Here is a 17495-nt window from a genome sequence, read left to right as displayed (position 1 = left end):
ATCCCTTCAATAGAACGGAGCCTTTCTCCTCTGCTCCACTCCTGGGCCTCTAGCACTAGGCCCCACTATGGAGCAGAGCTTCTAAAGAGACTCTGCTCCCTGACTGACTAGCACTCTCTTCTGATCTGACTGACCTGCCACCCTAAGATGGCTTCCCTTTATATACCTCCTACTATGGTGCTCTCCTACTCTACTTTCTCCACCCACACCCACTACTGGTTCCCCCTACCTTTGGGTTCCCCCCACTCCAGCCAGGGACAAGGCTCTTGCCCTTCCAGCCGGCCTGGAGCAGTGTAGTGTTGAATGTAGGTGTTGGGGTTCCGGGCAGCACTCCCTCCTTACCTGAGAGAAGGAGATACCACACCTCTGGGTGAGGTGCAGTACCTGTGTGGCGACTGAACCCTCAGGGGCGCCACACTCCCCTCTGGTAAAACACAGCACATCCACGGGCTGGAACTGAGTAAAACACGGTATATTAGACATGCAGTTTTTAGAATGCATTCACATTTAAGATTGAAACAAAAACAATTCTTCCCTTTATGGGAGACACTTCTCTTTAAACGTTACAGGTCATCATTACACTATAAAACACTTTTAATAACATTCTGTAACAGGTTACAGCACATTCTGCAACCGGGTATACATTTTCCTTTTCAAACAGGTGCAAAAGTAGCAGCATGAGGGACCCGTCCGCAAACCCTCAACGTAGGCCCTGGGCATGGCTGCAGGGCTTAGGTGATCCTGCTGCTGGACCATGTCTTCCGCCATGCCAAATGGGTTTTTGTTCTGAGGTCACTTGGTTGCACTTATAAAACCAATGGAGAGCACTTTAAGAAGTGCAAAACTATATACACAATATCAGTCTTTGGCTGTTCACAGTCCTCAGCTTGAAGTCTGTATACCCTGATGGGTAATTATGCTCACACAAACAACTTTAAATTTTTGTACCCTTACGGGTGACTATTTACAGTTTAGTCCCACCTACTGTACTGGTAGTGGGGTCCCCGCCTGGGGTACTTTTGATTTTTGCTGGACCCAGTCGGGTCATCAGCCATGAAATGCGGGGGCGTGTCCTCTCCTTCCTCAATCACGCGGTACACCTTGAGGGCATACCACCCGTGTTCCCCGTGGTGTCGTGTGTAAGTGACACGGTCACCGGGGTACAAGTTCCGGTCGGGATGGCCCTGTTCCAGCTCGGGCTCAACATCCCACCGGTTCACGAAAATATCCCTGTTGAAGTTGGGATCATGGATAAAGCCCCACCCTGCCTGCAAATCGAACTTTACTACTAGTCCTTCTTCACGGGAGCTGGGGTGGGCCGATTCCACCTGCTGGGCTTGTGCTTTTGCGGCCTTGTTCCGGGCCTCTATCTGCTCACAACGAGCCTGCCGAGTGCGCCGCTGCTTCTCCAGCTGTTGGAGCTCCCACCTGCAGAACTCCTTCCTCTGCAGGGCTTCGGCTTGGGTCTCCTGCGGGAACCCCATCAGGCCCCCCCCCCGGTTGTCCCAACTAAATTCTTCTCCGCTGGAGCAGGCAACCAGGGGCACTGGTGTCGGGAGTAGCGGTTCTGGCTGCTGGTCCTCAAACCGGGCAGACCAATCAAAGGACGGCGCGCCGTACACCCACTCGGGTGACTGAAGTGGCGGTTCCGGGAGGGAGCCGAGCAGGAGGTCCTCAGGATTAGCGCCCGGGGGTGGAGGCTCCGGGCTGAGCAGCTGCTCCAGGGAATACATGGCGGGGTACGGGGAGTGCTGGTGTAAGAGGCCCAGGAGCAGGTCGGCGCTTGCAGCGCCCGGGACATGGGAACTCTTCCTGCCTGCTCCTGTGCTGTACACGGCCTCCTGATGCTCCTCTGGCTCTGCCGGGGCTGGAGCGCTGCCGCTGGTATCCAGTGCTGGCCACCGCCGAGCTGCTAACTTTTCCAGCAGCTCGCTCTTCCACTTGGCAACCGCTGCTTGCTGGGCCCGTTCCACCTGCTGGCTCAGCTCCAGGATCTCTTGTTGGAGGAATTCCGTATCCTCCGGGGACAGTTTACTTGATTCCCCCTCCAGGGTGAGGGGGGTCGCATGTTGCTGCAGGCCAGAGGCGGAGGCTGGATCCTTGCTTCCGTCCATGCTGGCTGCCGGGTGCGGTCTGTCTAAACTTGTTAAGGACACACCCTGTCTCCATTCCTTCTCTCTTCCTCCCCTCCTCATTCGGGGGCGGTCCCATAGCAGCCTGCTGTCAATCACTCCCTGTGACGTACTCCCTGCCTTGATGGACACATCTATGCGGACAGTCACTGTTGCAAGGTGCAGGGGGTGCTTTTGGCGCCATTCTGGGACCCGGCCCACGATGGGAGGTTCCATATTGTTGTTTTTGATCACGCACATAATGGCGCCCGTTCTTCTGGGGTGGGCGCCACATTCAGCAACATAACACAGTTCTTTAAGGTGCACAGTACCCGGTGGCAACGGGCACGGAATCCTGTTCATTGCAACGGGCACGGAATCCTGTTCGTTGCAACGGGCACGAAATCCTTTTCATGATGCCAAGTTTGATGCGGCCCCCAGGGCTGTGGGGTACCCGGCAGCCAGGCCTATGGATGCTGGTGGGGGATATCATGGTGGCTGGCCCAGTCCGTGGCCTAGGGCGGTCAATAGAAAGGGGGGGTTCTTCTATTTATAGGGGATTTATAGAGTTTTTTTATAGAGTTCGTGACACCACCTGTGGAATGCGGCTAAAGGGAGCCGCCGCAGCGGAGCAGTCCTCTGAAGCTGATGTTACTGCAGCAGGGATGGTGTGGCTCTCCACAGGAAGAGCTAGATCCAGGGTAGTGCAGATGATGCTGCAGGTTGTGCTGGGCATTGTAGTGCAGGGGGAAAGATGGCGCAGCTGAAATAATGGACGGAGGCAGTGCGGTGCAGTCATCCGAGTCTTTACTCACAGTTCTCATATACGTTCCACTGATACACTGCGCGGGTGCCAGCCTCCCACGTCACGCTGCGTTCACCAGACCGGGGTTCAGCTCTTCATCAGGTGGTTTAGGCGCACCTGATGGAACCCCGCTTTCTTATGTTCCTCTCTAGACCGACTTCACACTGGGTCTTCTCCCTCCTGCCCTGCACTTCCCCACTCACAGTCCCGCTCGGGTGCTCTGAAGTCCCTCTGGGCAACCTGGAGTTCCCGGACCTGCTTGACCCTCAGGGTGACTAGGATGAGGCTGTGGCAACTGCACTATAAAAGTCAGAAGCCTCCGGTTTTTCCAGCCGAGACCTGGAGTAACACGGCTGGTCCAGGGGCCGGTCCCCTTCTTGCGGCCTGATCCCTCTGTCTTCTGACAGATTCGGGGCGTACGGGTGCCGTCCTGCACTCGCCGTACCACCTGGGATCCCTTCAATAGAACGGAGCCTTTCTCCTCTGCTCCCCTCCTGGGCCTCTAGCACTAGGCCCCACTATGGAGCAGAGCTCCTAAAGAGACTCTGCTCCCTGACTGACTAACACTCTCTTCTGATCTGACTGACCTGCCACCCTAAGATGGCTTCCCTTTATATACCTCCTACTATGGTGCTCCCCTACTCTACTTCCTCCACCCACACCCACTACTGGTTCCCCCTACCTTTGGGTTCCCCCCACTCCAGCCAGGGACAAGGCTCAGCAGGAAACACATTGCATCTTGTCCTTCCAGCCGGCCTGGAGCAGTGTAGTGTTGAATGTGGGTGTTGGGGTTCCAGGCAGAACTCCCTCCTTACCTGAGAGAAGGAGATACCACACCTCTGGGTGAGGTGCAGTACCTCTGTGGCGACTGAACCCTCAGGGGTGCTACACATGGACAGTTGTCCTCTTGGAGGGGACAGGGAAGTCTTGGTTGTTGGCAGTCTGGCACACAAGGCCAAGTTTATGCTTCGTTGCCTTTCCCGTGATCCTTGTGTTGTACAAATTTTGGGCAACTGTACTTACTGATTGGTCACACTTCTAGAGCCCCGCTACAAGGAGAACTTTCTATCTCTCCTTCCCATGGCGGAGAGGTCTATTAAAATGTTGCAGTACCAGAAGGCCCTTGTTGAATAATTTGTAAAAAAATTTCTAGCTGACAACGCTGGAACAGCAGGGGTCACAGTTCCTTGGAAACCATGGAGTACAGACGAGGAGACATAAACCAGATGCAGCAGAGGCAGAGGAACACTGTCAAAAGTCTGGAACAGTTTTCTCGGACTTTCCCAGCGCCCAGGCCCTGATGCACGGGATACTCTGACAAGGAGGGAAAAGTGCACGGGATACTCTGACAAGGAGGGAAAAGTTTTGGAAGATACTGAAGTACCTTGCTGACTCTACCAGCATCCTCTGTGATTCATCTGTGTCTTACAACTTAGGTATCCAAGCTGGACTCGTGACATGAACTGTCTCTCTACACCTTGGAAGTCCTGGCCTGCCCTGCCCCTAGCGTTTTGTCAGAGCCGGTTTTTAGTGCCGCCGGGGGTATTATAACTGATAGACGCTTCCGCCTGTTAACTGAAAATGCTGACATGCTGACTCTTATAAAAATGAACAAGGGCTTGAATGGGCCAGACTTCTCAACACCAACGGATGATAGCAGCAGAACATAAACTCATGTCCATTGGGGTTTTTTTTGGAGGGATTTTGTCTATTTTATGTTGTGCTCCTTATCCTTTTCCTCATCCTCCACCACCATATCACCAGGGTGACCATCATGCAACACCCACATAATTTTTTTAAGGGTGTTTATGATGCTTGATGCTCGTAGGAAATATTTTTAGAGGCCTATCGTTAACATTCTAGAAAATATACATGTATTCCCCCCAGGGGTAAATGTTTATCACTAAGTGCATGGGCATTACCAGTCTTGGAGACCCATTCCTTAATAATGGAAAATACATTTTTTACTGAGGCCCTACACTACGTCTCTTCAAATTGGTATTGGGGTGCGTCCCAATTTTTGGTATACCTTGAACTTGCTGCATACGCAGTAACAGTCTAGGAGACCCACTCCTTGGTAAGGGAAAATACATTTTTTACTGAGGCCCTCCTCTACATCTCTTCAAATTGGTATTGGAGTGCATCCTAATTTTTAGCAGCCATTAAACTTGCTGCATACACAATAACAGTATAGGACACCCACTCATAAATAATGGGAAGGCTAATTCAAATTGATTCTATATTCTGCAATATTAACTGTTATCTGAAATAGGGACTGGTGCTAGGTATCATCAGATGGAATGAGTCTTCATATTCTGGTCACATAAATATCTTCACAGTGCATAACTCGATTGATGTTTTCCATGCACACATTCACTGACAGAAATTTATCATAGTTGACAGAAATTCATCGAATTTGGTAGAAAGGTTTCAAATTTGACAGAGATTAATCAAACTTAAAAAAAATCCTGATTTAATGTGTCCATTCACAGTTTCTTTGTAGCTTCTGTATGTAAGAGGTAGTGGTGGGAGACTTGATGCTATTGGAACTGGAATTACCACTTCAGAACTCTCCGGTGCTTTGTTTCCATTCATTTCTGGGTGCTTCTTGAAGTATGTTTGGGGTCATTGTCCTGCTGGAAGACCCATGACCTATTGTGACATTGCGACCCAAAATCCTTTGGGAGTCTTCACATTTCATAATGCCTTGCACACAGTCAAGGCACCCTGTGCCAGAGACAGAGAATCAACCCCTAAATATCTTTGTACCGCCACCATATTTGACTACAAGTACTGTGTTCTTTTACTTGTAAGCCTCATTCCATTCATAGTAAACAGTTGAATGATGTGCGTTACCAAAAAGTTCTATCTTGGTCTCATCTGTGCTCAAGACGCTTGCTTGTCCTCTAAAAATAGTGGAGGGCACCTACTGGCACTCTATAAATTGTGAGGGCTGCCTGCTGGACATCCAAGTTTCAAACTTTACAGAATATATGCGAAAAAAAAAAATTTGACCATCTCAGATGGATACGTTATATTGCTACAGCATGTGTCTGATCATGTCTCACACACCACATGGCCAGATAAGGTAGTAAAACATTAAAATTACATTTACTGTTGAATGTATTTTTCACCTTTGAAAGCAATGCAAAAGCGCATCAAAAACACTACTTGTGAACATAGCCCAAGGTGTGGAGGAGCATTTTTGTTTTTGCATATTTATTTTGTCTATATGCAAGTCATTACCCTTTAAAGAATGTTTCTTAACATTTTTTTCAGGAAAATCCATTTTGGCTTTGTTTTTGCATGTTGTATTGTCAGTCCATAAAAGTGGCGTAATACTCTGACAACATTGCTCACAGCAGTGACCTGGGATTCAGAGTTGTTTCCAGGGATCTTCCCCATGCTGTTCTCATGTCATTTGAGCACTGTTTCCACCGATTTGACCAATTTATAGTCTCCCTCCAGACTTCCAAGGGGGGGTGCCACAGAAAAAATGCTTGAGTTTCACATTGACTTACACTGTACTCGTTACTCGGGTCAAGAACCCGAGTATTACGATTTCCTTGAACCCAGTAACAAGTACTCGAACATTTTAGTGCTCGCACATCACTATTAATTAATAATAGTTTCCCATATGTCTACTTTAAATCATCATTTTTACATACCCTTTTATTTTGTTAAGATGTAAAAAGAGTTATAAATTTACCAGCAATTTAAATTTTTTCACCAAACTTTACAAAATCTTTTTTTTACAGACCTATTTAGTTTTAGTCCAATTTTGTGGAATTATGACATGTACAGTGGTGGCCAAAAATATTGGCACCCCTGCAATTCTGTAAGATAATACTCAGTTTCTTCCTGAAAATGATTGCAATCACAAATTCGTTGGTATTATTATCTTCATTTAATTTGTCTTCAATGAAAAAACACAAAAAGAATTGTCCTAAAGCCAAATTGGATATAATTCCACACCAAACCTAAAAAAGGGGGTGGACAAAAGTATTGGCACTGTTTGAAAAATCATGTGATACTTCTCTAATTCGTGTAATTAACAGCATCTGTAACTTACCTGTGGCACCTAACAGGTGTTGGCAATAACTAAATAACACTTGCAGCCAGTTAACATGGATTAAAGTTGACTCAACTTCTGTCCTGTGTCCTTGTGTGTACCACATTGAGCATGGAGAAAAGAAAGAAGACCAAAGAACTGTCTGAGGACTTGAGAAACCAAATTGTGAGGAAGCATGAGCAATCTCAAGGTTACAAGTCCATCTCCAAAGACCTGAATGTTCCTGTGTCTTCCGTGCGCAGTGTCATCAAGAAGTTTAAAGCCCATGGCACTGTGGCTAACCTCCCTAGATGTGGACGGAAAAGAAAAATTGACGAGAGATTTCAACGCAAGATTGTGCGGATGGTGGATAAAGAACCTCGACTAACATCCAAACAAGTTCAAGCTACCCTGCAGTCCGAGGGTACAACAGTGTCAACCTGTACTATCCATCGGCGTCTGAATGAAAAGGGACTGTATGGTAGGATACCCAGGAAGACCCCACTTCTTACCCCGAGACATAAGAAAGCCAGGCTGGAGTTTGCCAAAACTTACCTGAGAAAGCCTAAAACGTTTTGGAAGAATGTTCTCTGGTCAGATGAGACAAAAGTAGAGCTTTTTGGGAAAAAGCATCAACATAGAGTGTACAGGAAAAAAAAATAGGCATTCAAAGAAAAGAACACGGTCCCTACAGTCAAACATGGCAGAGGTTCCCTGATGTTTTGGGGTTGCTTTGCTGCCTCTGGCACTGGACTGCTTGACCGTGTGCATGGCATTATGAAGTCTGAAGACTACCAACAAATTTTGCAGCATAATGTAGGGCCCAGTGTGAGAAAGCTGGGTCTCCCTCAGAGGTCATGGGTCTTCCAGCGGGACAATGACCCAAAACACACTTCCAAAAGCACTATAAAATGGTTTGAGAGAAAGCACTGGAGACTTCTAAGGTGGCCAGCAATGAGCCCAGACCTGAATCCCATAGAACACCTGTGGAGAGATCTCAAAATGGCAGTTTGGAGAAGGCACCCTTCAAATATCAGGGACCTGGAGCAGTTTGCCAAAGAAGAATGGTCTACAATTCCAGCAGAGCATTGTAAGAAACTCATTGATGGTTACCAGAAGCGGTTGTTCGCAGTTATTTTGGCTAAAGGTTGTGCAACCAAGAATTAGGCTGAGGGTGCCAATACTTTTGTCTGGCCCATTTCTGGAGTTTTGTGTGAAATGATCAATGATTTGATTTTTGCTTCATTTTCTTTTGTGTTTTTTCCTTGCAAGCAAATTAAATGAAAATAATAATGCCAAAGAATTTGTGATTGCAAACATTTTCAGGAAGAAACTGAGTATTATCTGACAGAATTGCAGGGGTGCCAATACTTTTGGCCACCACTGTACAAGACAGTCAAAGGCAAAAATGTTTTCACCTGGTTAATGCAGTCCTACGTTTACATTCTAATCAGCGGATATTAATATGATCCATAGAAGGTTTTACTTTACCTCTTTCTGTTTGATCAGAAAAGAATCTATAAGACTTCTCTGGTCATTTGCATCCAGTTGATTCCTCTTTTTCGTGAAGATCTCTCTGATATATGCATTAAATTCATCACTATTTTGTCGAATACTTTTGTGACTTCCTGGAATCCAACTCATCAGGAATGGAAACGCGTTGTACAACTATAGAGGAAAATATGAATCAAGACATTACATATGTGTGCAGTGTCAGACTGAGGTGCCAAGGACCCTCTAGTAACATTGACTCTGGGAGTTGACGCTTCTGCTACATGCAAATATTACCTAACACTTGTTTACAAATTTTCACATCCATTGGGAACGGCTGCTCTTTTTTGCATAACCTGTGGATATTCCATGAATGCTTGAGATGGGACCACCCCTATTATAATTTAGTTGAACTCCTTTAATGCATATATGCTGTATATATACTGATTTTTGTAACATGAAATTACTTCAAGTGTTAAGTAAAGACAACAATATGAGCAAATTTAACCTATATTGTAGAGAGATGTTGACTCCGATGCTAACAAAATAGTGAGTACAGGTCGAGTATAGTAAAGGATGTAACTCAGGATCATTACAGGATAAGTAATGTAATGTATGTACACAGTGACTGCACCAGCAGAATAGTGAGTGCAGCTCTGGAGTATAATACAGGATATAATTTAGGATCAGTACAGGATCAGTAATGTATGTACACAGTGACTGCACCAGCAGAACTGTGCGTGCAGCTCTGGAGTATAACACAGGATGAAACTCAGGATCAGTACAGGATAAGTAATGTATGTACACAGTGACTTCCCACAGTTGCTGAGTCCTCTTTGCCCTGAAGCCCCTCTTCTAATCAGGAATCTGACTTGGATGTGATGTGCTGATGGGTTCTTTCTGTAATCGATTGTATTTTGGCAGTCCTTGTTAACTCCCCACCCGTGGGACTGGATTCAGCTGCATACATGACATGAGACCTTAGGTCTGGTTAAACAGGTTTGATTTTACTGTGAAATTCTGATACATGCGGTTGCGGCACACAGAGTGAGACAAAATACCCTCCGGATGATATTCCCTTTGTCAAGAGTAATATGAGTCCTTGACTCTGTTCTGCCCGACCTGCCCCTGCCTCAATAGCTCCTGTTGGTTCCAGGGACCTTTGATCCGGAATAACAGCTTTCCTGAGACCCCCTGATCTTTCCCTTTCTTTGTGACCGGGCTAGCATCTTCCTCACAGGGGAAACAGAGAGATGGCACCCAATGCCTCTTCTGGGCCCTAGGCCCAACACTTCCCCAGGATCTGCACAAAGCTTCAGATGTGTCCGCATACCTTTTGGAGACTTGGCACTGACAGGACCACTTTGCCGCTGCTTCATCACTGTCTTAGAACCTGTCAACATTGTCACTGTCTAGCACTTCCTCTGATTGAACTCGCCTCCACTAGTACATGACTCTGAACTTGACATTCTCCTAGACTGACTAAAACTGGAAATGCTTCCCCGCTCGTGGAGGCGGAAGCTGTCCACAATCTTATGGTGGCGGCGACCGGGTATCCATACTCGGTCCCCAGCCGCCACTATTTGTCCCGGTGTCATCTCCACCTTCCACAAGCACGGGTCCCACAACATTACCCGTGCCCTCCCCAGTGCACTTACTGGGAAGGACCGCCTAACCACAAACACATGGACAGGTGAATGTGGCCAGGGACTGTACGGAGCCAGTCCACAACTTTTTTTGCTGAGTTTTATTTCACCACAGCCATATTCTTTAGCTTGGTGAAAGGACTTGGGAAACCATATCTACCCAGCTGTCATTTCTCCCAGGAAGTCCTTTAAAGCTGCTTTCACTTGAAATGTGGCCTCTTAGGCTCGTGGAGGCGGAAGCTTTTCATAACCTCATGCCGGCGGCAGCCGTTTGTCCATACTCGGTCCCCAGCCGCCACTGTTTCTCCCGGTATCGTCTCCGCCTTCCACAAGCACGGGTCCCACAACATTACCCGTGCCTGACCCAGTGCACTTACTGGGAAGGACCGCCTAACCACAAACATGTAGACAGGTGAATGTGGCCAGGGACGGTACGGAGCCAGTCCACAGTTTTTTTGCTGAGTTGTATTTCACCACAGCCATATTCTTTAGCTTGGTGAAAGGACTTGGGAAACCATATCTACTCAGCTGTCATTTCTCCCAGGAAGTCCTCTAAAGCTGCTTTCACTTGAAATATGACCTTTTAGGCTTGTGGAGGCTGAAGCTTTCCACAATCTTATGGCAGCGGCCGGGTGTCCATACTCGGTCCCCAGCCGCCACTATTTGTCCCGGTGTCATCTCCGCCTTCCACAAGCACGGGTCCCACAACATTACCCGTGCGCGACCCAGTGCACTTACTGGGAAGGACCGCCTAACCACAAACATGTGGACAGGAGAATGTGGCCAGGGACGGTACGGAGCCAGTCCACAGCTTTTTTGCTGAGTTGTATTTCACCACAGCCATATTCTTTAGCTTGGTGAAAGGACTTGGGAAACCATATCTACCCAGCTGTCATTTCTCCCAGGAAGTCCTCTAAAGCTGCTTTCACTTGAAATATGACCTTTTAGGCTTGTGGAGGCTGAAGCTGTCCACAATCTTATGGCGGCGGCCGGGTGTCTATACTCGGTCCCCAGCCGCCACTATTTGTCCCGGTGTCAACTCCACCTTCCACAAGCACGGGTCCCACAACATTACCCGTGCCCGACCCCAGTGCACTTACTGGGAAGGACCGCCTAACCACCAACATGTGGACAGGTGAATGTGGCCAGGGACAGTATGGAGCCAGTCCACAGCTTTTTTTGCTGAGTTGTATTTCACCACAGCCATATTCTTTAGCTTGGTGAAAGGACTTGGGAAACCATATCTACCCAGCTGTCATTTCTCCCAGGAAGTCCACTAAAGCTGCTTTCACTTGAAATGTGGCCTTTTAGGCTCATGGAGGCGGAAGCTGTCCACAATCTTATGGCGGTGGCCGGGTGTCCGTACTCGGTCCCCAGCCGCCACTATTTGTCCCGGTGTCATCTCCTCCTTCCACAAGCACGGGTCCCACAACATTACCCGTGCCCAACCCCAGTGCACTTACTGGGAAGCATCGCCTAACCACAAACACGTGGACAGGTGAATGTGGCCAGGGACGGTACGGAGCCAGTCCACAGCTTTTTTTGATGAGTTGTATTTCACCACAGCCATATTCTTTAGCTTGGTGAAAGGACTTGGGAAACCTTATCTACCCAGCTGTCATTTCTCCCAGGAAGTCCTCTAAAACTGCTTTCACTTGAAATGTGGCCTTTTAGGTTCGTGGAGGCGGAAGCTATTCATAACCTCATGCCGGCGGCGGATGGGTGTCCATACTCGGTCCCCAGCCGCCACTGTTTCTCTCGGTATCGTCTCCACCTTCCACAAGCACGGGTCCCACAACATTACTCGTGCCCGACCCCAGTGCACTTACTGGGAAGGATCGCCTAGCCACAAACGCGTGGACAGGTGAATGTGGCCAGGGACTGTAAAGAGCCAGTCCACAGCTTTTTTTGCTGAGTTGTATTTCACCACAGCCATATTCTTTAGCTCGGTGAAAGGACTGGCATAGATGGAAACCGTATCTACCCTGGGTGTCATTTCTCCCAGGAAGTCCTCTAAAGCAGCTTGTTGCAGAAGCAATGGCAGCCCGTCCAACCTCAACTCGCACTTCTCGGTGGTGCTTTGACGCACAAACATCTTTCTTTGCGCATTTAATTTCATGACTACAGAGTTAGGGAATGGCCTGATCTGCAATGCGGTTTGAGAAATAACATGCATAAGCACGTCCGATCCACATTAAAAAAACAGCCATAGAGTGTCTGGGAACCTTCCCCGACACTTTTCTTAGCCAGGGCTGCTTCTCGGCAGGGTTGGACAGACCCACCAGAAAACCGGAGACTCTTCCGGTGGGCCTGGCTTCTCCTTCAGGAGAGTTCATAGTGCTGAGGTGAGGCCATGATGATGATAGAGGCCACCATCTGCTTAGTTTTCTGTTACTTGGAATGCAAGCGCAAGTATGCAGCCAGCCACCCTCCCACAGGCTGCAATACTAAACTGCCAGATTTCTGGGCATCAGATTGCACTTGAAATGTGGCTTTTTAGGCTTGTGGATGCGGAAGCTTTTCACAACCTCATGCCTCATGCCTCATGTCCATGGTCCCCAGCCACCACTATTTCTCCCGGTGTTGTCTCCATCTTCTACAAGCGCGGGTCCCTAAACATTACTGCTGGTACTTTTCTGTGGGAATTTGCTTGCCTCCTACCAGCCTGGAATATTTCCAGTAAACTATGGTACAACGCCATGGTATTAGCACTACCCATAATAACAGTAGCGAAGCCATCCACAATTTCCTTCTCAGGAATTTTATTTGGTAGACTGAGTGGCTGCCCAAATACATTAGTTCCTCACAAAGGAGCTGTAGATAGAGTGGCAGTAGGTGCAAGTTTCTCCAGCCTGTTAGATATTAGAGGGTGAACGGCAGCACATTGGCTCAGTGGTTAGCACTGAAGCCTTGCAAAGCTGGTATCCTGGGTTCAAATCCCAGCAAGAACATCTGCAAGGACTTTGTATGTTCTCCCCATGTTTGCGTTGGTTTCCACCTCAGTAAAAAAGCAGCCATAGAGTGTCCGGGAACCTTCCCACACACTTTTCTTAGCCAGGACTGCTTCTCGGCAGGGATGGACGGTCCCACCAAAGAATCCTCTGGTGTGCCCTGGCTTCTACATCAGGAGAGTTCATAATAGTGCTAAATTTGCAGCTGCTATGGGGCTCTTGAGCGGGGGAGAAAGGTGAGCCCTCAGAATCAAATCCTCTGATGGGCACAATGTTTTTCAATCTGAAACAGCCTCTCAGTGGGAGTTGTATTTCCCCACAGCCATATTCTTTAGCTCGGTGAAAGGACTGGCATAGAGGGAAACCGTATCTACTCCGGCTGTCATTTCTCCATCACCAGGTTCCGCCCATTGTCACACACAACCATGGCTGGCTGTATGTTCAGTGGTGAGAGCCACAGATCAAGCTGCTGTGTTACAGCTTTCAACAACTCTGCAGCTCTGGGCGGTTTGTCACCTAAGCTTTAATCATGTTATCTTCAGCACAGCCTGTTGCCGCTTTGCCAAGGCAGTGCTGCAGTGCTTTCAGCTTGTGACTGATGTAGTCATTTCGGAGATGGAGGAGGAGGTGCAGGAGCTGAACAATGTGATTACAATGAGGTTACATTGGCGACTCTGTATTTATACTAAAGAAAGATACTACTGTTTTGTTTTTTTTAGGTTATTTTTTAAGTCAAATGCATTCACCGGGAAATGTCATTTTAACATTTTACAACCTTATCTGGCAATGTGGTGTGTGACACATCATCAGACACATCCTGTTTCATTGATGATGGAGCGACTCTGAAAGACACATAGAGCAGGGCCACAGTAACGAGTACGACATGTTCCCACTAGAAAGGAGAGAGTCTGCTATACAGTTATAGGGTATGCAGTGAGTCCAACGGCTGACCAATTTTAGGAAAAAACCCACTGCGAATTTAAAGACACATAGAGCAGGGCCACAGTAATGACAAATTTCCATTAGAAAGGAGAGAGTCTGCTATACAGTTAAAGGGTATGCAGTGAGTCCAACGGCTGACCAAATTTAGGAAAAACCCCACTAAGAAATTAAAGACACATAGAGCAGGGCCACAGTAATGAAAAATTCCCATTAGAAAGGAGAGAGTCTGCTATACAGTTATAGGGTATGCAGTGAGTCCAAGGGCTGAACAAATTAAGGAAAAACCCCACTAAGAAAATAAAGACACATAGAGCAGGGCCACAGTAACAAAAAATTCCCATTAGAAAGGAGAATGTCTCCCATAGTGTTGGCCTATGCAGTGAATGCAAGGGCTGTCAAAAATTTTGAGGAACTTCAATGCCCCTTTGAAGAGACATGGAGGTCAGAGGGCCTCCTGAAAACAATGTTCCCATTATTAGGAAGTGGTCTCCCATAGTGTTGGCCTATGCAGTGATTGCATGGGTTGCCAAAAATTTGGAGGCACTCTAATGCCCCATGTAAGAGACGTGGAGAAGGGCCTCATAAAAAAATGTTTCCATTAGAAAGGAGCGGGCCTCCTATACTTGTAATGCCCATGCACTAAGTGTACGGGCTGAAAAACATTTACCCCTGGGGGGTATACATGAACATAGTGCATCAAAAAAATTTTTACGGGCATCATAAACACCCTTTAAAAAAATTATGTGGGTGTTGCATCACGGACCACGCTCACCCTGGTGATGTAGTGGAGGATGAGGAGAAGAAGGAGGATAAGAGCAAATAGCCAAAATCAGGAAGCGTATACCCATATCTGGGTGTGAAATGGTGCATGGGAATACACCTCCCAAGAAAAGACACTGGATTTGAGTTTATGTTACGCTGCTATCATTCGGTGGTGTTGAGAAGTCTGCCCAATCCAGCCCTTGTTCATTTTTATAAGAGTCAGTCTGTCAGCGTTTTCAGTTGACAGGCGGATGCGCTTATCAGTTATAATTCCACCAGCAGCACTAAAAACCCGCTGTGATGAAACACTGGTGGCAGGGCAGGCCAGGACCTCAAATGCATAGAGAGCCAGTTCATTCCACATATCCAGCTTGGATACCCAATAATTATAAAGCACAGAGGAATCACGGAGGACGTCGGTACGGTCAGCAAGGTACTCACTCAGCATCTTCCCAAACTTTGCACTCCTTGTGAGAGTACCCCGCGCCTCAGGGCCTGTGCGATGGGAGGGGCTGAGAAAACTCTCCCAGAACTTTGACAGTGTTCCGCTGCCTCTGCTGGATTGATGTTGTGTCTCTCTCGCCTGTACCCCTTGGTTGTCCAACGAAGTGCGCTCTCTGCCGCCAGCGTTTTCAGATGGGAATTTTTTTAATAGTTCCGCAACAAGGGCCTTGTAACATACCTGGCGGCATGCTTGCATAGTGCACCATCTCCCACTATGCAAGATCGCATCTTAATCTTCAGTCCAGTTTGTAAGCCGTGCTCCTATTCTACTGTGTGCATGCTCTGGTCTGACTGCTTAGGGCGGCGGCCCGGTTACTTCCTGTTTCTAATAGCTGCTGTGGGCACACTCCTAATGCGTCCCCAGCCTACTGCTGTGAGTCACTGGATATTTAAACCCACTCCACCCTGTAGGAGATGCCTGAGCAACTCTAACATTCAGTGTGCTCCTTGACTCTGAATGTGCCAGGTCCCGTTCTGTTTCGCGCCTGTCCGCCAACCGGGGGGCTGTATTCCCAGGCCTGTCTGAACTATCTCTTCGCCTGTTTGTCCGCCATACTGTGGGCCGTATACCCAGACTCGCTCCTGTATCTTGTTGCAGTGTCAGTTCCTGTCTGTACACTCTCCTAGCCTGTTTGTCGCTGTGTCCGTACTTTCCCATTTCCTGCAGTCTCTGAACCTGCACCTAACTCCTACTCGTTGTCTCTGTACTTCTGTTGTGAGTTTAGAGTCCACTCGCTACTTCATTGCAAGTACCTTGTGTGTATCTGGTTCGGCTTGTCCCTTCCAGTCTGTTCAGTGTGAACAGAGCCCTGTCCTCTCTGCTCTGCCTTGTCCACCGCTCCGGCGGTTTAGCCCTGCTCTGCCTTGCTCACCGCTCCGGCGGTTCCTCCTGCTCTGCCTTGCTCACCGCTCCGGCGGTTTCACCCTGCTCTGCCTTGCTCACCGCTCTGGCGGTATCTCTCTGCTCTGCTTTACCCACCGCTCCGTTGGTTCCTCTCTGCTCTGCTTGTCTACCGCATCTGCGGTCCTGTTCCTGAATCCCAGTCTGTACTGGACCCTATCCAGCCTGCGCTCCAACCTGCTAGTGCCTCCCTGTCTGCTCTCCAGCCGTGCTTGCCAGTACCCCCCCCTGTCGCACCTGGTCCCTCTGCTCGGTTCCTCCTTGGTCCAAGGAGTTGACTAAGCCGCCGTGCAACCTTGGTCGGATCAGGTTGAAACTTAGTTACGCCCCTCCAGGCACTGCTCGGTTCATGGTACAGTGGGATCACTAATCACGCACACGCCAGCCAGTCCGGGCGTGAGCATAACAGGCCTTCTGGTGCAGCCCCATTTTAGTAGACCTGTCCGCCTCAGGAATAAGAGATATAAAGTTCTCCTTGTAGCATGGGTCTAGAAGTGTCACCAACCCGTAATGACTGTCACCCAAAATTTTGAGAACGCGAGGGTCATGGGAAAGGCATAACATAAACTCTGCCATGCGTGCCAGACTACTAACAGGCAAGACATCCGTGTCCTCACGAAGAGGATGACTGACCACGCTCTCCTCCTCCTCCTCCTCCTCCTCTCTGTCCTCTGGCCATTCACGCTGAACAAACAGTATGAGAGCTGTGTAGGTAGTACCATCTATAGCACAGGAAACTAGCTCCTGTCCTTCCTTCTCCTCCTCCTCCTCTTTCTCATTGTCACCCAATCCACGTTGGGATGAGATGAGGCTGGGCTGTGTGTAATCACCCTGTTTGGTTCCTTTCTCCATCTCATCGTGCTCCGCCTGCATTGTATTCTCTTTGATTGTGAGCAGAGAGTGTTTCAGAAGACAGAGAAGTGGGATGGTGACGCTAATTATGGCGTCATCGCCGCTCACCATCTTGGTGGAGTCCTCAAAGTTTTGGAGGATGGTACATATGTCTGACATTCATGTCCACTCCTGAGGTCTTATGTGTGGAGTCTGAACTGAATACCGACGGCCTTGTTAATGCTGTTACTCAACAACAGCCCTCTTTTGCTCACAAATCCTTCCCAACATCTGCAGTGCAGAGTTCCAATGCGTGGGGACGTCACACACCAGTCTGTGAGTTGGAAGCTGCAAACGCTACTGAAACACGGCAAGGGAGGCGGAAGCTGTAGCTGACTTTCTAAAATGGGCACACAGGCGGCGTACTTTAACAAGCAGATCCAGCAGCTCCGGGTAGGATTTGAGAAACCGCTGAACCACAAGGTTAAGCACATAGGCCA

General features: G+C 48.3%; 1 protein-coding gene across 3 annotated transcripts in view; it reads right to left on the bottom strand.

Annotated features, from left to right (window-relative positions):
- Nucleotides 1-17495, bottom strand: part of LOC141258809 (cytochrome P450 2K1-like) — a 157858-nt gene that overhangs the window by 71940 nt on the left and 68423 nt on the right. For all 3 annotated transcript variants that reach the window (XM_073673954.1, XM_073673953.1, XM_073673955.1), the window contains exon 6: nucleotides 8459-8635. In XM_073673954.1, the coding sequence (XP_073530055.1) occupies nucleotides 8459-8635 (177 nt within the window). The remainder of the gene's footprint in view (nucleotides 1-8458; nucleotides 8636-17495) is intronic.

Source organism: Phyllobates terribilis, unplaced genomic scaffold (genome assembly GCF_046119375.1).
Source record: "Phyllobates terribilis strain yellow unplaced genomic scaffold, ASM4611937v1 Scaffold_3__8_contigs__length_932513732, whole genome shotgun sequence".
NCBI classification, from domain to species: Eukaryota; Metazoa; Chordata; class Amphibia; order Anura; family Dendrobatidae; genus Phyllobates; species Phyllobates terribilis.
This window is presented reverse-complemented; position numbering and strand designations above follow the sequence as displayed.